Genomic DNA, 23,365 nt, shown 5'->3' with positions numbered 1-23,365 from the left:
AAATCACCTTTTTGCCTCTTTCTCACACTTAGCCTATGTAAGCACACGAAATGCAGAAAAGATCTGAAGAAAGCATGTCAAAAAGCTAACATGAACCTTAATACACTGATGAATAGGGCAAAATTAATTGGGGAGTGTGGTAGATTTGCTTACTTGTTGACCTTACTACTGGTAATGACTGATTTCCAACTGCAGCCCTGTTAAGAGATTATGACTTCTAAGTGAGTAAAAGTGCTCATGATAAAACATGCAAAAAAGCCCCTGTGGTGGTAAATCTGAACAGAATGAAGTACCTGGATTGGCTCAGTGACCCTTATGAACTTGGAGCAGACACTGACCAGGGGGTTGCAAGAGAAACATAGTCTGATTTTTGGTTATGTTATAATTGCGATGGAAACTTGAATTATTTTTCTGCCTGTGAAATGGAAATCGAGAACCAGAAAAGAGATACTGCACTTTATCAGAATTATTCATTAAAGATGCCGCCATCAATTCATTAAATAGTTATTAGCACTGACTGGCCGTGTAAGATAGTGTTAAATTCCATCTATGTTCTCTAGTCATAAGGTAGTTAAAACAGGTAACTTGAGCATTACTGCAAAGACTGAATTGGGGTAAAGCAGGCATGACAATGAAAAAGCAGATATCCATTATGTGGCATGTGAAACAGTGCCTGTATAGTGAGCCTTCTCTGTGAATGTGTTATGGGTTTAAAGAGAGCCTGCTTTTGAGTGGAAATGCATCTTCTTGCCAGCTGGTCTGGAAAATCTTCACCTTGAAGTCTTACTCTATTCCCCAAAGTCAGATAGCCCCTTTGTGAATCTCTGGATCAGATGACATAGTACTTAATGTGCTGCCTGTTGTGGAATCAATCGCTTCACAGCTCATTGCTTAATTGACATTTTATGTACAGTTGCCAAGCAAATGGTGTAGTTTGACTTGAGCCTAAAGGATTTAGAGGAACCAAAGAGCTGTGACAAATAATTTGAAAAAAGTTAAGATACATATGAGGCTAATTAGTAATGGAGCATTCTTTTTCGACTAGCTTGGCACCTAGTTTTACAATGGAGTTCTAAGATGCATTTGCTAATGATCCCAGCACAGTAAGTTCTAACTATGCACCATGGCAATGATCATATGAAACCTACAGATGAGTTCTCACCACTTGGGGCTCTAGTCACACAATGCGTTCTGCAACCCTTAGGCCTGCCGGGGGCAGTGGGGCAGAGTATATAAGAGAGGCCTCATTTGTGTGAAGGAAAGGTCCAAATCCCTCCAAAAGTGTTTTAGGCCATAAGAGGCTTGTTGTATATGATCTGAGTCATCAGCTGACCACACAACCTTTCTTAGTTGAGGAACAATCTGAATATCAAAGAGTGGCTGGAGGCTGAGACAGTCATAAGAACTTGTACTATGACATTAAACTTAGGTAAGGTGATTTTGTTAATGACCTATTTCTGTAATATTGAAGTCGGTTTTACCATTGACTTCAATGGGAACAGTATCAGGGCCTAACTGAGGAAATTAACTAGAAGTAAAGACAAAAGTTAAGAAATAAAAGCCTGATTCTGCAAAGCAGATGACTACATTAAACATGCTACATTATTGCTATAGAAAGTCTATGCGTCTCAAAACAAGAAAATAAAACCACAGATGCAAGGAAAGAATACTGTGGTCAAATGGCAAACTTATTCAACTTCCTGGGAAATCTGCTCAAGTGAAGCCAATTTGGAGGACTAAGGTTGAATTTTCAAGAACAAATAACCTAATGGATCCAAAGCAAATAAGAAATTAATTTAAATATATACTTTCTGGATCAGGACTGAAATACAATAAAAGCAGCCTCTGCATGGCATTTGGCACTTTCTTCTGTTTCTGGCTGTGGCTTCTACATAGTAGAGTAGAGCTGTAGATTTGTTCTTGTAGTTGTCAGAAATTTTATCACACGTTAGAAATTTGGATCACTTCTTATTTTATCTGAGCTGGTCCCTATTGCCACATACCACTAAAATGTTGCCATGGGCTATTCTTTTAAAAAGGAATATTATTATTACATTATTTTCTACATGTTATGGAGTAGTTGGAATTCTGTAAAATATTTTGTTTATACTGTCTAACTTCAGTCTGGAAAGTACATGGCACTGAATTAACATAGAAGCTTCTCTCATCTACGGGCAGGTTAATACCCTCTGGGACAAGCAGAAAGTCATGGAAGCAGCATAGTTGTTGCAGCTGATTAAAGTTTGTGATATCTCCTTTTCACAAAGACTAAACCAGGGGTAGGCAACCTATGGCACGCGTGCCGAACGTGGCACACAAACTGATTTTCAGTGGCACTCACAATGCCTGGGTCCTGGCCACCGATCAGGGGGGCTCTGCATTTTAATTTAATTTTAAGTGAATCTTCTTAAACATTTAAAAAACCTAATTTACTTTACATACAACAATAGTTTAGTTATATATTATAGACATATAGAAAGAGACCTTCTAAAAATATTAATATGTATTATTGGCACGCGAAACCTTAAATTAGAGTGAATAAATGAAGACTCAGGACAGCACTTCTGAAAGGTTGCCGACCGCTGGACTAAACAGTGACATTCTCCGGATTCCAGATATGCCATTAGGGCCTGATCCAAAGCCCACTGAAGTGAGGTGAAAAGATTCCTGCTGAAGTCAATGGGCTTTGAGTCTGGTCCTTTGTTCCTGACTATGCAAAAGAAGAAACCTACATTGCCAAAATAAAAGGAATTTCTTTTTGATTCATCAGGCACTATGGAACAATATCACTCTCAGTCTGAAGGAAAGTTAAGCTAGTGCCATTTCCCTTGGCAAATCAGGGGTAATTAATCTGCTACAACTTAAACACTACAGAACATTGGAAAGATAGTTACTGGTTAAGTGTATTTACCAATTTGATAGCATGCAATATGTAGTTGTTAGACTATTTCTGTTTAAATGATAAATTGGTACCACGGCACACAGGATTTTGTTTCTGTTTTGAGGAGAATTTAATTCTGTGCTGCTCTCACCTAGAGGTTCAGAGGTCAGTTTTTCTTATGGTTTTTACATATTAACAGTGAACGCTGGCACCAGACAGTTGTGTAGATTTTACTCGTGATGAGATTTCAGCAATTTTTGAACAATGATGTGGCAGTTTTTTAAAGCTTTTCTTTGCCCTCTCAGTTTTCCCCCAAACTAAGGAATGAATCATAGAATATCAGGGTTGGAAGGGACCTCAGGAGATCATCTAGTCCAACGCCCTGCTTAAAGCAGGACCAATCCCCAACTAAATCATCCCAGCCAGAGCTTTCTCAAGCCTGACCTTAAAAACCTCTAAGGAAGGAGATTCCATCACCTCCCTAGGTAACCCATTCCAGTGCTTCACCACCCTCCTAGTGAATTTTTTTTCCTAATATCCAACCTAAACCTCCCCCACTGCAACTTGAGACCCCATTACTCCTTGTTCTGCCATCTGGTACCACTGAGAACAGTCTAGATCCATCCTCTTTCGAACCCCCCTTTCAGGTAGTTGAAAGCAGCTATCAAATCCTCCCTCAGTCTTCTCTTCTGCAGACTAAACAATCTCAGTTCCCTCAGCCTCTCCTCATAAGTCATGTACTCCAGCCCCCTGATAATTTTTGTTCTTTGAGTGCTTGCTCATATTGATTCCAATTAGGTGTGCGCACACCATGTGCACGCTCGTCGGAAGATTTTTACCCTAGCAACACTCGGTGGGTCAGCTGGGCGCCCCCTGGAGTGGCGTCGCTATGGCGCTGGATATATGCCCCTGCCGACCAAACGGCCCTTCAGTTTCTTCCTACTGCTCGTGTCGGTTGTTGAAACAGTGGAGCGCGGTTTAGCTGATCTCCAACTCCCTAGCTACTCGTAGTTCTTTTAGTAATTCTCGTGTATATAGTTATAAATTCTATAGTTATAGTTAGTCTTATTCATTCTTTGTTATAGTTAGTGTATATAGTTGAGAGAGGTTCGGGGATTAGCCCCTTCCCTGCACCCGATACCGGGCCCCATGCCCGGTTCACTGGCCTTCAAACCGTGCTCGACCTGCCACAGGCTGATGCCAACGGGAGATCCCCACGACTCTTGCCTTAAGTGCCTCGGGGAATCCCACCTCTCAGATAAGTGCCGGATCTGTAAGGCCTTTAAGCCCAGGACGAAGAAGGAGCAGGACTTTCGTCTGAAACAGCTCTTGATGGAGGCAGCTCTTACTCCTCCTCCCTCAGCACCGAGCGCTGAACAGTCCGCATCAAGCAGAAGCGTCTCTTCGGCACCGGATCGAGCTAGTACCGCTAAGGCCCTTCGCCACCAACCGTCCCCGGCACCATCGTCTGCTCGGCACCATTCCCTCTCTCCGCGGGTTAAAAAGCATAAGACTCCTGCGGCTTTTGTGCCACCAGCACCGCAGTTGGAGCGCCCGCCTAAGTCGGACCGCCCGGCACCAACACCTGCCGCAACACTGACAGCCTTGGCACCGTCGATTCTGGTCCCGCAAGGGCCTTTGAGTCCGGGCCTGAAAGCTCCCTGGCGCACGCCATGGTTGAGCTCACAATTCCCTCCACGCCGGAGACCTTTTCTATGGTGAGGGAGCTGATCGCGCAGACAGAGTCTGCGCTGCCTCAACCCCCGGCACCGCCAGTGAGGGTCATTCAATCAATAGGCAAGCCTGCCCTGCTGAGGCCATCCTCTGTTGGCACCGTCGAGAGGCACCGATCATGATCACAGTCCTACCGGCCTTCTCGGTCTTGTTGCCGATCCTGGTCCTGACGCCGCTCGCAGACCCGGCACTGCTCTCCATCTCAGTACCGGTCACACTTGCGGCACCGCTGAGCATTCTGTTCGCTGGCCCAATACTCTTGGCACTGATTCAGCTCCCGGTACCGTTCCCGGCACCGTGCCTCTCGCAGCCGTTCCAGACTTCGAGCCTCCAGATCCCGGTTGACCTCCCGGCACCGCTCTGGTCGCAGGTCCCGATCTCGTTCCTGGTACCGGTATGGCAACCGGTACCGCTCTCTGGTGCCACACAGGGAGAGGTCGTTTAAAGATGGAGAGCCTTCCCAGGGTTTTTCAGCGCCTGCTTGGGTCACACATCTGTGTCATCTCACGCGGACAGTGCTTCCTATGCACAGGACTGTGACTCAGATGTTCCCGGCCATGTCTTCCAGGAGACCCAGGCCCAGGAACAGGGACCCCATTAGTGGTCATTCTGGACACCTTGGGCATACCATCAAGCCCAAGGTGTGCCTCCAATGCCATCCCACTCCGCACCATCGGAACACCTGGTGCCGGAGGCAACGGTCAGCCGCACCCCTCCCGTGGGTACAGAGGAGGCTCTCATTCAGCCAGCAGTGTCTCAAGTTCCACCTGAGACTGACGTTACTCAAGAGCAGGAGCCCACGCAGGACCTTCTTGTCCCTGGCCTTTCCTCTTCCTCCTCTCCAGATGAAGCAGTGGCGGGGACATCCTCCTCGGGCCCTCCTCCAATTGACTGCGGGCACATCAGGACCTCCTGAGGCGGGTGGCCCTGAATATGAATCTTCAGGTGGAGGAGGTCCCAGAGATAGAGGACCCGGTGGTGGATATCCTGTCAGCTGACACCCCCACAAGAGTGGCCTTGCCGTTTATCCGTACAATACAAGCAAACACCGATACCATCTGGCAATCTCCAGCATCTATTACGCCGACGGCCAGGGGAGTTGAGCGGAACTACATGGTACCCTCTAAGGGGTATGAATGCCTGTACGTGCACCTTCCTCCCTGCTCCCTTGTCGTGCAATCAGTCAATGAAAGGGAACGCCATGGCCAGCAAGCTCCTGCTCCAAAATCAAAGGAGGCTAGGTTCATGGACTTATTGGGCCGCAAGGTATACCCTACTGGGTGCCTCCAACTCAGGGTGGCAAACCAGCAAGCCCTGCTCAGCCGGTACAATTATAACACCTGGACGGCGGTTCAGAAATTCAAGGAGTTCATTTCCCAAGACTCCCCAAGAGTTTGCTGCCCTTTTGGAGGAAGGGAAGAAGGTGGCGAGAACTTTGCTCCAGGCCTCCCTGGACGCAGCTGACTCTGCAGCCAGGACCCCAGCTTCAGGTGTCGCCATGAGGCAGATATCATGGCTTCAGGTGTCAGGCCTTCCACCTGAGTTACAAACCACCATACAGGACCTGCCCTTTGACAGTCAAGGCCTATTCTCTGAAAAGACTGACCCCAGGCTGCAGAGCCTTAAGGACAACAGAGTCATCATGCGCTCCCTCGGGATGCACACCCCGGTGACTCAGCGCAGGTCCTTCCATCCCCAGCCTCACCGCCCTTATCCCCAGCCTAGACCAAGACAGGAATTCAGCAGAGGGCATGGCCGAGGCAATCATAGACGGCGCCCAGAATCAGGGTTCCCTCCAAACCGCCTATGGGGCCAAAGCCAAACTTTTGAAGGTGCGCCCGAGGACGGCGTACTAGCTCCTTTCCAGGATCCTTTCTCTCCTTTTTCCAACCACCTCTCCTTTTTCCTCCCTGCGTGGTCCCAGCTAACTTCAGATCATTGGGTCCTACGCACGGTGGAAGTTGGGTACCATCTCCAGTTTATTTTGCCCCCCCTCTTCCACCCTCCACCCTCGTCCCTCTTCAGGGACCCCTCTCACGAGCAATTCCTCTTACAAGAGGTGCGGACGCTCCTTACCATGGGAGCCATAGAGGAAGTACCAGAAGACGAAAGGGGGAAGGGGTTCTACTCCCGCTATTTCCTAATCCCCAAGGCGAAGGGAGGTCTCAGACCTATCCTAGACCTGCGAGAACTCAACAAATTCATGATAAAGTTGAAGTTCCGCATGGTATCCCTGGGGACCATCCCGGAGACTGGTATGCCGCCCTCGAAATGAAGGATGCGTATTTTCACATCACCATTTATCCTCCACACAGGCAGTACCTCTGGTTTGTAGCCAACCGTCAGCATTTCCAGTTTACTGTCTTACCGTTTGGCCTCTCCACAGCACCGAGAGTATTCACAAAGTGCATGGCTGTAGTCGCCGCCTCCCTCCGCTGCCACCGGATACACGTCTTTCCGTATCTGGACGATTGGCTCATCTGAGAGACCTCCGAGACACAAGTCACCCATCATGTAGGCATCGTCAAGGACGTATTCATACCTCTAGGCCTGATGATCAATACAGAGAAATCCACTCTGGTTCCCACACAGAGGATAGACTTCATTGGGGCCATCCTGGACTCCAGTCTCGCCAGAGCCTGCTTACCACTGACTCGGTTTCAGGTGATGGTAACAATTATCCAAAGCCTACAGAACTTCCCAACGACTTCGGCTCGCACTTGTCTCAGTCTCTTGGGTCACATGGCTGCCTGCACTTTCGTGACCAAACATGCCAGGCTACGCCTCCGTCCCCTCCAATCTTGGCTCAACTCGGTATACCACCTGGGCAGAGACGCCATAGACATGATAGTCACCATTCCCCCGAGCATCCTAGGCTCCCTCGACTGGTGGCTGACGGCTTCCCTGGTGTGTGCAGGGATGCCATTCCATCCACCCCAGCCTTCTATGTCCCTGACGATGGACGCGTCATCTCTCGGCTGGGGTGCTCACATCTGACATCTTCGCACTCAAGGCCTTTGGTTATCTCAGGAGCTGGCCTTGCACATCAATGTCCGAGAGCTGAGAGCAGTCCGCCTTGCGTGCCAGGCGTTTCAACAGCACTTACAAGGCTGTTGTGTCTCAGTGTTCACAGACAACACAACGGCCATGTATTACATAAACAAGCAAGGAGGGGCACGGTCCTCCCCCCTTTGTCAGGAGGCCATCCAACTCTGGGTCTTTTGTATAGCCCACTCGATAGACCTGGTAGCGTCCTTTCTCCCAGGGGTTCGGAACACTCTGGTGGATTGACTCAGCAGATCCTTCCTGTCTCACAAGTGGTCGATTCATCCGGACATTATTTATTCTGTTTTCTGGAAGTGGGGATTTCCCCGCATAGACCTCTTTGCTTCCCACAAGAACAGGAAATACCAGATGTTCTGCTCCTTCCAAGGCCTCTCCCAGGGCTCGATCTCGGACACTTTCCTGATGCCGTGGATGCGCCAACTGCTTTACACTTCCCACCGTTCCCGCTGGTTCAGAGGGTCCCGCTAGAGCTCCACAGGGACGGAGCTTGCTTGATCATGATCGCTCCAGCATGGCCCAGGCAGCACTGATACACCATATTGCTCGACCTCTTGATAGACAACCCAATTACCCTGCCTCTTCACCCAGACCTCATAACTCAGAATCACGGCAGACTTCACCACCCAGACCTGCAGTTCCTTCACCTCACGGCATGGCTGCTGCGTGGTTAAGCCAGTCAGAGTTATGTTGCTCTGCCTCAGTACAACAAGTACTCCTGGGTAGCAGGAAACCTTCCACTCGGTCAACGTATCTGGCCAAGTGGAAGCGTTTCTCCTGCTGGTGCAAAACGCAGAATGTCACTCCCACCGAGGTCTCGATCCCCACCATCTTGGACTACTTCTGGTATCTCAAGCAGCAGGGCCTAGCGGTATCATCATTGAGGGTGCACTTGGCAGCCATCTCTACCTTCTACCCAGGGGAGAGTGGCCACTCCGTGTTCTCACACCCTATAGTTTCTAGGTTCTTCAAGGGCTTGGAGCGCCTATACCCCCAAGTACGACGCCCCGCCCCAACCTGGGACCTCAATCTGATTCTAACCAGACTCATGTCTGCCCCATTCAAGCCGTTAGCGACCTGCTCGCTACTATACCTGTCCTGGAAGACAGCTTTCCTCGTAGCCATTACATCAGCCAGACGAGTCTCCGAGCTTCGGGCTCTCACGGTGGACCCACCGTATACTGTATTTCACAAGGACAAGGTGCAGTTGCGACCACACCCGGCGTTCCTTCCTAAAGTGGTTTTGGCCTTTCACGTCAACCAGGACTTCTTCCTTCTGGTCTTCTTTCTGAAGCCACACTCATCATGACGGGAGCAACAATTGCACTCCCTAGACGTTTGTAGAGCGCTCACATTTTATATCGAGCGGACAAAACCCTTTTGTAAAATGCCCCAACTCTTCGTCACGGTGGCAGACCGAATGAAGGGCCTACATGTCTCCTCCCAGAGGATCTCATCTTGGGTGACAGCGTGCATCCGTACTTGTTATGACTTGGCTCATGTTCCCTCGAACCACCTCACCGCTCATTCTATCAGAGCTCAGGCTTCATCTGCTACCTTCCTGGCTCATGTACCCATCCAGGAGATATGTCGTGCAGCTACCTGGTCCTCGGTCCACACTTTTGCCTCTCATTACGCTCTGGTTCAACAGTCCAGAGATGATGCAGCCTTTGGCTCAGCAGTTTTGCATTCTGCAACATCTCACTCCGACCCCACAGCCTAGGTAAGGCTTGGGAATCACCTGATTGGAATCTTTATGAGCAAGCACTCGAAGAAGAAAAGACGGTTACTCAACTTTGTAACTGTTGTTCTTCAAGATGTGTTGCTCATATCCGTTCCAAACCTGACCTCCTTCCCCTTTGTCGGAGTAGCCAGCAAGAAGGAACTGAAGGGCCGTTGGGTCGGCAGGGGTATATATCCAGCGCCATAGCAGTGCCATTCCAGGGGTGCCAGCCGACCCACTGAGTGTTGCTAGAATAAAAATCTTCTGAGAAGCGTGCACGCAGCACGCGCACACCTAATTGGAATGGATATGAGCAACACATCTCGAAGAACAACAGTTACAAAGGTGAGTAATCGTCTTTTGCCCTCCGCTGGACTCTTTCCAATTTTTCCACATTCTTCAGGTAGTGAGGGGCCCAAAACTGGACACAGTACTCCAGATGAGGCCTCACCAATGTCAAATAGAGGGCAATGATTACGTCCCTCCATCTGCTGGCAGTGCCCTAATTATACAGCCCAAAATGCCATTAGCCTTCTTGGCAACAAGGGCATACTGTCGACTCATATCCAGCTTCTTGTCCACTGTAATCCCTAGGTCCTTGAATGCAGATATGACAATGGAAACTCGCCTTTTAAAGTTGCATATTGAAAAACTGAGGAGTCATTTTTTATTTCATCTAAATTACTTAGAGAGACTGTGTATTCATATATCTCATAAGACGTGGCGGTAGAAAGGCTATAACCCATTTATGGACCACTCAAACTGTGTGCTTCTGATTCAGCCATATTGTTTTGACGCTGTTTCTAGTTGGCAGTGCCATAGCAGTAGCATGAATTTTTCTTTGTTGACAAAGGGAAAATGCTTCCTTACCAAATTAAGTTTTCCATCATCAGAAATACAGTACAGATCTCTGTGATTGGGTTTACAAGGCCCTTTGAGGCCCTTCTTGAATCATCATGGTCCTATCATACCCCACCCTAAAAAAGGAGCAGTAAAGGTGAGTCCTCCAGGCCTGCCTAGAAAGGTTGTGAGGAAGCAGCCAATCAGAGCACAACAGGCTTTGTTAAAAGGAGCTGCAGGGCCTAAGCAGAACAGTTGCTGGATGGACCAGAAGGATGAAGAAGACTGGAATTCTCCAGGTCATCAGGCTTGGGAAAGACCCTGCTCAAGCAGGGAAAAGATAGAACTTCAGCCCTGAGGTAAAGGTGAAGAGGAAGTGGATGGAAGTGGAAGAGGCCTGGGGAATAACAGTAGCAATTATTAAAGGAAGCAAAACATGGCTGCTGTTCCTGGGTCGGGACCCAGAGTAGTGGACAGGCCCCAAGAAGGGCACAAGGGTTGTTTAGAAGCCCAAGAAAGGGGCTGGAATTTAAAGGGCCCAAGGATGGGACTAAGACCCTAGAGAGGGCCAACCATTTGTTGAACTTTGTTACCCTGCCTCCTTCCCCCACACACTTCCAGAAGGGAACTGAATGTGAGAGGTGACCTGGATGGAGAGCTGGGTCTTCAGAGAGGAATCTCTGCTGGCACTGCTTCCTAACAGGACAGGGATGGACTTAAAGCTAGCCCAGAGGGGGCTGAGAATTGAGGCCAGAGACAGGGCTGCAACCAACAAGAATAGAGCAATTGTCTTTGGTGGACCTTTCTTACCCCAGAAGGGCAGGGCTGGATTAATTCAGGGGCTTTAGGGGCTGCATCCCAGAGCTTTGGACTAAGCGGGGTTCCCGCAGGCCCATGGGCCGGATGCAGCCTGCTGCTTCTTTTCATCTGGCCCGCGGTAAGTCTCTGCGGCATAGGCCAGACACTGGTCCCTGAGTCTCAGTGCCCCCCCAGGGTTGGAGCTTGCCAGCTCGTCAATGTGCCCCTGAGGTCCCCAGGTGAGGGGCATTCAGGGAATATCTGTGCACTGCCCCCGCCCCCCAGTGCTGGCTCCGCAGCTTGCATTGGCTGGGAACTGTGGCCAATGGGACTGCGGGGGCAGCTCCTGCAGGCACAGGCAGCATGCACTGCGCAGAACGGCCTGGCCCCTCTACCTAAGGGCTGGACATGCTGGCCACCTCGGGGAGCAGAGCAGCACAGAGCCAGGGCAGGCAGGCATCCTGTGCTGCCAACCAGGAGCCACCTGAGGTAAGCGCTTCCCAGCCGGAGCCTAAACCCCACACCACCTCCTGCACCCCAACCCCTACCCCAGCCCAGAGCCCCCTCCTGCTCTCTAACTCCTTCCCAGAGCGCGTACCCGAATCTCCTGGTGCACCCCAAACCCCCTGTCCTATCCCTGGCCCCACCCCCAGCTGGAGCTGCACGCCTGCCCACACCCCAATCCCCTGCCCCAGCCCTGAGCCCACTCCCCCACTCCAAACCTCCACAAAATCTAATAGCCCCAGGCCCACTGGAGAGTTAATCCGGCCCTGCAGAAGGGGTTCTTCCATTTTAGATTTTGTGTGATTTAACTGGAAGGCTGAGCCACTGAAGACCTGCCTGTCACAGCCTCTTAGTAGTTTCCCCACATGGGAAACAGAAATATGCTAATTAATGGCTTCAGACCTGTTTGAATGTTCTGAACTGCCAGGGGACTAACCCTTGACACAGCTGCTAGCTAGGATATTTTCTCCTGCTTACTGCCAGTGTTCCAGTTACACCCACAATTTGGAAGAGGTGTGAGTGAGAGAGAAAGAGGCATGGAGATATACCTATCTCATAGAACTAGAAGGACCCTGAAGGGTCATCGAATCCAGAACCCTGCCTTCACTAAAAGGACCAAGTACTGATTTTGCTCTGGATCCCTAAGTGGCCCCCTCAAGGATTGAACTCAAAACCCTGGGTTTAGCAGGCCAATGCTCAAACCACTGAGCTATCCCTCCCCTGGTTAAGCCTCTCAGAAATTTCAAATATACCTCAGTTCTGAGGGCATGAACCATAGGCTGCTTCTAGGCTAGAATAGCTGCAGAACTACTATACTCCTGTGCAGGGTTTGGGGAAAGAACATTCCTTCCCACCCCTATGCTGCCCAAAAGAAAAATGTCAGCATTCAGTGAGGCTGCGTGGGCCTTGTTCTGGCTTCAGGCTGCAAGTCGCTGGGAGTTTACACCACCTTTTTTTTTCCCTTCAGATTTATGTTGGACTCACTCACAACTTCACATTTAGAGAGAGAAGGTGGGTGAGGTAATATCTTTTACTGGACCAATTTCTATTGGTGAGAGAGACAGAAGTTGGTCCAATAAAATATATTACCTCACCCACCTTGTTTCTTGGGACCGACACAGCTAAAACTACACTGCATACCGCATTGCATTTGGAAGATTATAATCCCTACCATAAGGACTATTCAACCAGCTTTCCTGAAAATACTAGTTATTTGGCTTCCTTGAGTTGCATATGCTGCCCAACATGTCCTATCAGGCTGTTTGTGCACTCACAATTGCAGTAAAATGGTGCCAAGCATAACGTAGTTTACATTCAGCTACTACAGTGGTGAAGTGCAGTGTAATAATAAAACTGGGCAACAAATCATTTGAGGGGAAAATGGTATCGAATCTGGCAGTAAAGAGCTATTGTAAATTAATAAACAAACTTTGAGTTACAACAGAGTCAAGCTGAGGCCTAAACATCTGGACCATTTCCTTTTAATTGGAGTAGACACAGTCTATGATATAATTTTCCCAGGCCTGGTTTAATTAAACTGGTAATTCTAGAATGCATGAGGTTTATTCAGGTTATTTTGTAACCCTTTCAAAAAGGTTGAAATACAAAAGGAGCACTTAAAAGACGATAAAATCATTGCGGAGAAACTAAATGGATTCTTTGCTTTAGTCTTCACAGCTGAGGATGTTAGGGAGATTCCCAAACCTTAGCTGGCTTTTGTAGGTGATAAATCTGAGGAAATGTAGCAGATTGAAGTGTCACTAGAGGAGGTTTTGGAATTAATTGATAAACTTGACATTAACAAGTCACTGGGACCAGATGGCATTCACCCAAGAGTTCTGAAAGAACTCAAATGTGAAGTTGCGGAACTATTAACTAAGGTTTGTAACCTGTCCTTTAAATCGGCTTTGGTACCCAGTGACAGGAAGTTAGCTAATGTAATGCCAATATTTAAAAAGGGCTCTAGAGGTGATCCCGGCAATTACAGACCGGTAAGTCTAATGTCGGTACCAGGCAAATTAGTCGAAACAGTAGTTAAAAATAAGATTGTCAGACACATAGAAAAACATAAACTGTTGAGTAATAGTCAACATGATTTCTGTAAAGGGAAATCATGTCTTACTAATCTATTAGAGTTCTTTGAAGGAGTTAACAAACATGTGGACAAGGGGGATCCAGTGGACATAGTGTACTTAGATTTCTAGAAAGCCTTTGACAAGATCCCTCACCAAAGGCTCTTAGGTAAATTAAGCTGTCATGGGATAAAAGGGGAAAGTCCTTTCATGGATTGAGAACTGGTTAAAAGACAGGGAACAAAGGGTAGGAATTAATGGTAAATTCTCAGAATGGAGAGGAGTAACTAGTGGTGTTCCCCAAGGGTCAGTCCTAGGGCCAATCCTATTCAATTTATTCATAAATGATCTGGAGAAAGGGGTAAACGGTGAGGTGGCAAAGTTTGCAGATGATACTAAACTGCTCAAGATAGTTAAGACCAAAGCAGATTGTGAAGAACTTCAAAAAGATCTCACAAAACTAAGTGATTGGGCAATAAAATGGCAAATAAAATTTAATGTGGATAAATGTAAAGTAATGCACACTGGAAAAAATAACCCCAACTATACATACAATATGATGGGGGGCTAATTTAGCTACAATGAGTCAGGAAAAAGGTCTTGGAGTCATAGTGGATAGTTCTCTGAAGATGTCCACGCAGTGTGCAGAGGCGGTCAAAAAAGCAAACAGGATGTTAGGAATCATTAAAAAGGGGATAGAGAATAAGACAGAGAATATATTATTGCCCTTATATAAATCCATGGTATGCCCACATCTCGAATACTGTGTACAGATGTGGTCTCCTCATTTCAAAAAAGATATTCTAGCACTAGAAAAGGTTCAGAAAAGAGCAACTAAAATGTTTAGGGGTTTGGAGAGGGTCCCATATGAGTAAAGATTAAAGAGGCTAGGACTCTTCAGCTTGGAAAAGAGGAGACTAAGGGGGGATATGATAGAGATATATAAAATCATGAGTGATGTTGAAAAAGTGGATAAGGAAAAGTTATTTACTTATTCCCATAATACAAGAACTAGGGGTCACCAAATGAAATTAATAGGCAGCAGGTTTAAAACAAATAAAAGGAAGTTCTTCTTCTTCACACAGCGCACAGTCAACTTGTGAAACTCCTTACCTGAGGAGGTTGTGAAGGCTAGGACTATAACAATGTTTGAAAGGGAACTGGATAAATTCATGGTGGCTAAGTCCATAAATGGCTGTTAGCCAGGATGGGTAAAGAATGGTGTCCCTAGCCCCTGTTCATCAGAGGATGGAGATGGATGGCAGGAGAGAGATCACTTGATCGTTGCCTGTTAGGTTCACTCCCTCTGGGGCACCTGGCATTGGCCATTGTCGGTAGACAGATACTGGGCTAGATGGACCTTTGGTCTGACCCAGTACGGCTGTTCTTATGTTCTTGAGTTATGTTCTAAGGGGAAAAGAACAAACAGTATTTCAATAGATGAATTAAAATATACCAAACAGGTGGCCCTTTAATTTCTTAGTGCAATGTTTCCCAAACTTGGGACACTGCTTGTTTAGGGAAAGCCCCTGACGGGCTGGGCCAGTTTGTTTACCTGCTGCGTCCGCAGGTCCGGCCGATCGCGGCTCCCACTGGCCGCGGTTCGCTGCTCTGGGCCAATGGGAGCTGCTGGAAGCAGTGGCCAGTACGTCCCTCGGCCCGCACCACTTCCAGCAGTTCCCATTGGCTTGGAGCAGCGAACCACAGCCAGTGGGAGCCATGATCGACCGAACCTGTGGACGCAGCAGGTAAATAAACCGACCCAGCCTGCCAGGGGCTTTCCCTGCAGAAACGGCGTCCCAAGTTTGGGAAACATTATCTTAGTGTGTCCAATATTATTGCTCATATCCCCACCCTGATTTCCACTTTTAATGAATGTTTTTACCTTGGGGGACTGGATGATGTTGGCAGTAGTTACTGAACTAATGGTGCCTTTCAGTTGGGGATGCTAGTTCAAAGCCAGTCCCAGTTAATGGTGACCAAAGCTGCTGTCCTTTGAAGAATGGTTAGCAATCTGTGTGTAATAACCTATCTTAACCCACTTCTTCATGGGTAGGCATCCACAACATGAGAGTAGGAAAGGAATAGGTTCCCTAATAGTTTTCTCTCTATTCGCTGGAATCTTAGTTGGCATTAATTGAATCCCTTGTTGCCAGTAACAGCAGAGAAGCAAAGGATTGAATGGACAAAGAAATGAAAAATCTTAGCCATTCAAGTGGATTCTACAGTTTAGGGATATTGGTAGGCCAGTGTGAAATAAGCTTGCTTGGCACCAAACCTGCTCTGGATACATTAACATGTTCATAGGTTAGAGTTGTCATCCTGGCATCTTTCATGGGCACCAAATTCACTTTTTTAAACAACATACAAAAATATGTTTCCTCCAAAAAAAAATTATACTCTTTACAGTACAGTTCATCTCAGCACAGGTCTCCTGGGAACTGTACTTCTGCAGGTTGAGGTCAACTCCAGTGAAGTGCTCACCTGAGTTGCTGAATGCCCTCAATATCCATTGAGATGAGGAGGCTCTCAGCACCTTTGCATGATCAGTCCTTCACACAGAAATAGTCTGCTCAGTGTTTAGTTTAATGCCATATAACATTTAGCTTTTTAAAGAAAGCTAAATGTTACTGGATTTGCAAAACCAAAAAAATTCTTGATTTTAGTGGTCTCCCCCACCCCCAATTTATAGGCTTAATGAACTCAAGTGCTTTAAGAGCCCTTGCAATTTTTTTCCATCATTAATTTAATGCTGTGAAGTGAAAGCTATAAATCAGGGTTTCTCAAACTATATATGGTAGTCACGCAAATGTGACTTCATCTCACCTAATAAATTGAGAGGAACTCAGAGGATCTAATAACAAAAAAAGGTAAATGAATTAAAACTACCTTTTAACAATTCGTCAGAATGCGAACCAGCCCCTGGGAGCTCCTGTCCCATAGAGAAAGGAACTCTGTTATCTCGTATATGGTCACATTGTCTTTTCAACTTAAATTCAGAACCTGTCTATGTCATTACAGCTTCCTACCCTGCATTGTGGCCCAAGAAAAATGCAGCAGGGCTTGTGTTGGATTTACAACTGGCTTGTTCTCAAAAGGGCAGTTAAATATGTAGCAGGAACAGTATGTGTCACAAACTCTTCCATAAGAGTCCAAGAACTTTACCAAAATGATATGTGCTGCCCTTCTCCTTCTTCCCCACGCCCCTGCTCTGCCTGGAGAGTGGAAAATTGAGCACTTTAAAACAGAATAGGAAGTTCAAGTACTTTGCAGATCAAATGTCATTTGTTTTTTGAAGCAGACTTCGGGGAATGTTGCAGTGGATGAAGCCCATAGGCCCCAATCTAGCTAAGCACACAACAGGGCCATAATACCCAGACATCCTAGTGGTGGTTGTAATATGCATTATTTAAAAGTAATGTATTCCTTATAGAAGGTGCTGAAGTCCTGTGTTTAACCACAGACTAATAAGGAAGAAGCACGGAAAACTTGCTTCATCTGGTCCTCAAGCATATCTCAGCCACATTTTTGAGAATCTACTAGTAGGAATAACAGGGTCATCCAGAGGTATCAGTAATGCAAGTGCCAGTTGCAATATGGACAATTGGACTGAACTAAGATCATTAACTCAATACATTCAGGCCACTGAAGAGCCATGAAATGGTGATGACTTTGTCACTTTCACCTAAGGGTAGATTTGAACTGGTGACTTAAAGATGGAAGACTTTTTAGCTTATTTCTAAATCCATGAGCCATCCATTTCCTACAGGAATTGTGTATTTAATCTGCTGTGTGAGCATTATGAGCAATTTACCCCTTTATAACACTATACCTTTAAAAGTGTGGTGGATAGATTCTCTTTCATTTAAATGACATTAACTTTGGTCCATATGTTTTTCATCCTTATATAGCAGAATGAATATTCTCTTCTTCCCGTTTCTTTGCCACTGAACTTGGGGATAAATGAATATACATTATGACCATGGAGACTTTTTGCTCTCTTGTTGAGAAGGCCAGATGGCACCCTCTGAGTATTTCCCATGCTTTGAAATCAATTCTTATTTAAGGATTATTGTATTTTGATATGTGGAGAGCCTGATCCCTGACATTAAGGTGGTACAGTAGCTTTACTGAAAGTAGTTGCGGTAATAAAACACTTTATGTTGGTTGCATTTGCAAGAAAGGAAATGTTGATATCTGGAGGATTGTTTTAAAGGAGTGTCCACAGACATTTTCTTTCTGCCAAAAAGAAGTTTTCTAGAGACGGGTTTATGCTGATAGACAGGAGTTTATACGACTGTTTTAGAAAGAATTTAGAATATGAGGCTAAGCTGAACACTTGTAATAAACAAGGAAAAATTTAGGGCATATAATACCGAATGTAATAGGACAGTCTGCTGCACTGCTCAGCTGTTCTTCAGTACTTGAACTGCTGATGTTTGATCATGAAGGGAAAAACATACTATATGGAAATGTTTCTCTTGCTGGTATGGCACCAACAGTGTGCCAGGTGCCTTTGCAGACTGGAAGAACACATGGTCTTGCACTGAAGGATTTACAGTCTAGAAAGACCACTTACAGATGAAGGCTAGATGATGGGCTGGGATGCAATAAAAGCCTGGGGTCTAGGTTTTAAGTGGGGAAGGGTGGGTGGATAACCAGCTTTGTGCCCTCAAAGACCTCAGGGAATCACACAAAAGATAAGAGATGGGGAACTGATTCTAGGGATGACTACTAATGCCGAATCTATACTGTCACAGAGATTGTGGTGGGCTACCCAGGATCAGTGTGAAGAAACAAAGCTTCTTCCTGGAAGTCCTTGTGTCTCTAGTGATCTACTCTCTTTGGAAGCTAGAGCCCCTGTTTATTTTGTTTGTGTTGACAACCCATTCACACCTACCTCAATGGAATTGGAGAAAACTCCCTCAGGTCCCAATGGGTTTTGCCACAGTGGAGGGCAGCTTGGCCCTGGGTAATTAAACTATAATGTTTAGAAAATGTCCTATTACTTGCACAATTTTTTGCATGGATTTTTTTAAACAAATATTTTTGTTCATGCATAGTGTTAAGAGTTCATAGAATTATAGAATATCACGGTTGGAAGGGACCTCAGGAGGTCATCTAGTCCAACCCCTTGCTCAAAGCAGGACCAATCCCCAACTAAATCATCCCAGCCAGAGTTTTGTCAAGCCTGACCTTAAAAACCTCTAAGGAAGAAGATTCCACCACCTCCCTAGGTAACCCATTTCAGTGCTTCACCACTCTCATAGTGAAGAAGTTTTTCCTAATATCTAACTTAAACCTTCCCCACTGCAACTTGAGACCATTACTCCTTGTTTTGTGATCTGGTACTACTGAGGATAGTCTAGATCCATCCTCTTTGGAACCCCTTTTCAGGTAGTTGAAAAAAGCTATCAAATCCCCCCTCTTCTGCAGACTAAACAATCCCAGTTCCGTCAGCCTCTCCTCATAAGTCATGTTTTCCAGCCTCTCAATCATTTTTGTTGCCACCCTCTGGACTGTTTCCAATTTTTCCATATCCTTCTTGTAGTGTGGGGCCCAAAACTGGACACAGTACTCCAGATGAAGCCCCACCAACGTCGAATAGAGGGGAATGGTCACATCCCTCCATTTGCTGGCAGTGCCCCTACTTATAGAGCCCAAAATGCCTTTAGCCTTCTTGGCAACAAGGGCACACTGTTGACTCATATCCAGCTTCTCATCCAGTGTAACCCCTAGGTCCTTTTCTGCAGAACTGCTGCCTGGCCATTTGGTCCCTAGTCTGTAGGAGTACGTGGGATTCTTCGATCCCAAGTGCAGGACTCTGAACTTTTCCTTGTTGAACCTCATCAGATTTATTTTGGCCCAATCTTCTAATTAGTCTAGAAATTAGTCTAATTTGTCTCTGTATCCCATCCCTATCCTCCATCTACCCTCTCTATCCCATCTACCACTCCTCACAATTTAGTATCATCTGCAAACTTGCTGAGGGTGCAGTCCACATCATCTTCTAGATCATTAATGAAGATATTGAACAAAACTGGCCCCAGGACCAACCCTTGGGGCACTCTGCTTGATACCGGGAATAGAGGGATGAGGATGGAGTTGAAGATATCAGATTTCTTTCTCTCTGAGTCCTGTATCCCTTTTATTATGCCTCTAGCACATGCACAGATGTTATCTGCTGATATATTGTAACCCTTACGTAGTCATGTTCTCTCATTTGTATGTACAGATTGCCATCAGCCTTAATATAATCTGTTGTGCCTTCCCACGGACGTCCCTTATTAATACACTTTATAACCTTCTTACCAGTCCACCTCAAATGCACCTCTGTAATGGTGACAATTCTTCCTGCTTTCATTTCCTAAATAGCCAGTTTGCTCTGCAAATGTGTTATTAGTGCAGCTTTTATTTATTAAAGTATTTGACTAGTTACGCAATTTCCAACAGAATCAAAAACATACAAAAATATTGGTCACTAAAACCGACTCAAACAATTGACAGTGTCCTAACTCTCAACGGGATCTCACCTGCTGTAATAATAAATAAACTGACTATGTGTTGTATTTTGATTGAGCAGAGAAGACTTCAATGTGACCTGAAGCTCATCAATAGCAGGGTTTCTCTGGCCATCATAGGGGATGAATTTCAAGCTCAGAGGCAGCTACTAAGAATGATCTGTTACTGATCCTGAGCAATTGACTTCCAGGCACTTTCTTCTTTAGATGTGATTTAAGATGGAATCTGCGCTTTCTCCCTTTTTTTTTTTTTCTTTTTCTTTATCATCATCCATCTCTGGGACTTTAGAATCACAGATGAGCCTCTGAAGCGTGCCTATAAGCTGTGGCCCAATTGTACTGGAGTATATTTTGTATTTCCTGTTTTGATTTAAGGTCTGGTTTATGCTCCAATTCAGCAAAACACTTTATGCACATGAATTGAACATGGAACTACTCATGCGCTTAAAGTTAAGCATGTACATAAGTGTTTTGCTGTGTCATGGTTTTAGAGGTGTCAGGATCTTAGAGGAGAGTTTTGTTCAACCAAAATATCCAATTTTTAGTTTTTCATTCTACGCTGACGTTTCTTCGTTAGGGCCCATTGTTGTTTTAGTTATTTCATTTTATATCTCCCAAGTTTCACTGACTGACAAAAGGGAAGACAGTCTCTGCTCTGAAGGACTTCTAATCCGAAGAGAAATCATGTAAACAAAGGAATAGGAACAGGCAAGGAAAGCAACAATCAATACCAGGTGACAGAGCCATGAAGTTAGGCATATATCATGTTAGTTGTATAATATGTGTGTGTTCCTCTCTTTCTGGGTCTCTCTCTCTCAGCTACAGTCTTACGTTCAAACTACTTGGAGTGAAGGCCAGGGGTTTATAAGGCTGGTGTTTGGAAAAGCTATTCTGTTGTTTTAAAAAATCTTCTGTAGAATTCTCCAAAATCTTGAGGTTAAAAATTATATTTTCCTATCTAATATTTGTTTGATATAGATAGGAAATTTATAGACTACTTGCCTACTTGGTTTTTATCCTCTCCAAATCAGGGAGAAGGTCTCAGCTTAATATTTAATTTCTTTTTTAAATCACATCTGTAGACTTGGTAGCAGGAACTTATACGTTTTTCTTTCTTTAGTGAAGGGAAGTCAGAAGTGTGAACTGAACTGCCGAGCAATAGGCTACCGGTTCTATGTGAGACAAGCTGAAAAAGTAATAGACGGCACGCCATGTGATCAAAATGGAACTTCAGTCTGTGTGTCTGGACAATGCAAGGTAAGTCCAGAATCTTTATATATGAACTTTAGCAATTCATCTTGGGGAGTCTCTTACGTGTTATGTGAGTTCTAATAATAATTTAGGCAATCTGATTTGTGAAAGTTTGGTGTCTTGTTAACTTACATGTACTGTATATTTTTCATAGATAGAAAAAATATGTGCCCTTACCATACTTTAATTATATGTAAACCTGTAAAAATAGAGACTGAGAGAATTTTGAAAGGTTGTGTGGAAGTTTCTGACCAGAATTAAGATGGCTTTCAGTGAACTTCAGTGAATATTTAGCTTCTTGCAAAAGAGGTGTTTATCCCTATGTCAAATTAAACTCCCCAGTAATTTTTAAGCTAAACAATGGAATTGAAAATAAATAGTAAGAAAGCAACTTTGCTTTAGCTTTGGAATATAGATATCTCTCTTCTTTCTCAGCTGAAACAGATGGTAAGACTTAGTGGTTCAATTTTATTCAATTAAATGTTAGTCATTTAACCAGCAACACTGTAATTTTTCCTATCAGCCCATATGCGCAGTTAAGAGATGCAAATTATTCTCTTTATTGGTTATCTACTGTTCTGTTGGTAGAACATAAATTATTGTATGTTGGATATACAGTCATTTCTTTGGAGTCCAAATGAGGTATTGTGTTGACTTTACACAATCTGCTGTATGGATTCTCATCATAAATAGTAAATGTCCTGCAGCTTCTGTGAGATGATAGATAGCACTCTTATGCAAAATGTGATGTTTATGTTTATTTAAAACCTCTGATGCAATAAGATAAGAAAAATATATAAAAAACTCTTATCTGTTGAATTTGCAAAAGAAAGCTTGTTTTTCGAGTCTCTGGTATATGAGAAGGGGTTTAGAAAAGAAACCTAATAATTGCAAAGAAGTGGCATTCAATGTTTGACATTTCCAGTATCAGTGGGCAGAAGAAACATTGGAAAGTTTTAACAGGTGGGGTGAAATGTGACGTATGAATCCAAATATGAAAAAGGACAAATTTAGTTGTTGCTTTGCCAGAAGAAATCTCACATAAATTAGAACCCTTTATTCCTCATACTTGTACACATCTGGACAATGCCATGCATATGTCTATATTTGTATTTTTAGCAGTAGAGGCAGTCTTAGATTTGAGTTTTCTTTGTAGATGATAGATATGTGTGAAGTTGCTTATCAGTAAAGGTCCCTTGATCTAAAACTGATTCATAAGGAGCCATAATTTTTTTAAAATTACCATTCTGATCGGTGGCCAATAGCGGAATTGAGATATGGACTTTTTATTGAACCAGCAGTCCTGTTTTCCTGATGCTTTCTGCAAATACAGAATATAGGATGATGTGTCTATATTTGGAAATCTAGGGTAAAAAGGAATGATGGCTTCTCAAGAGCCTAATGAGAAATATTGTTCAGAATTTTGCCATCATGAAGTTCATATGCAGTTTGTTAATTTCCAAACCTCTGGATGAGATGTCAAAAACCTAATACGTGTTCCAAATCAATAGTGTGAATATGAAATGGATACTACCTGGGATTCTTGTGCTTTGTTACTTACTATTATGCTGGTCACATCTGTATTTATTTTTAAAGCTCCTTCTTTCAGTAATGTTCAATGAATTGGCATAGCATATCATTCCCAAAAGAACTTAAATGAAACCAATTCTGCCCACTTCTATAGGTGCTAAAGGCCCTAAAAGTACTTTACACCTCTATATTCTGTGTTGGTTCTCTCCACATCAGAGTAGGGTAAGAAGGTAAGATAAGCTAAGGACAGGAATAGTGTCTCCAAGTGGGCAGGAGAAGGGGCTCAATTGTTTGCAGGTACAATTTAGGTTATTTAGACATTAATATACTTGATTCATAGGGACAATCAGGCACTCGGATGTTGAAATTATCCATATCGTGTATGCACGAATGTATAGCTTCAGTAAAGGTTTCCTATTATGGGTTAATAAATCTAATGCATTCAACA

The 23,365-nt window shown here is 44.8% G+C and overlaps 1 protein-coding gene across 1 annotated transcript in view; it reads left to right on the top strand.

Annotated features, from left to right (window-relative positions):
• Positions 1-23,365, top strand: part of THSD4 (thrombospondin type 1 domain containing 4) — a 658,049-nt gene that overhangs the window by 223,977 nt on the left and 410,707 nt on the right. Inside the window, exon 7 of the mRNA XM_030578300.1 lies at positions 21,257-21,393. Within this exon, the coding sequence (XP_030434160.1) occupies positions 21,257-21,393 (137 nt within the window). The remainder of the gene's footprint in view (positions 1-21,256; positions 21,394-23,365) is intronic.

Source organism: Gopherus evgoodei, chromosome 10, assembly GCF_007399415.2.
Source record: "Gopherus evgoodei ecotype Sinaloan lineage chromosome 10, rGopEvg1_v1.p, whole genome shotgun sequence".
Taxonomy (NCBI): domain Eukaryota; kingdom Metazoa; phylum Chordata; order Testudines; family Testudinidae; genus Gopherus; species Gopherus evgoodei.
Note: the sequence above shows the minus strand (reverse complement) of the source record. Positions and strands in the feature narration are given on the sequence as shown.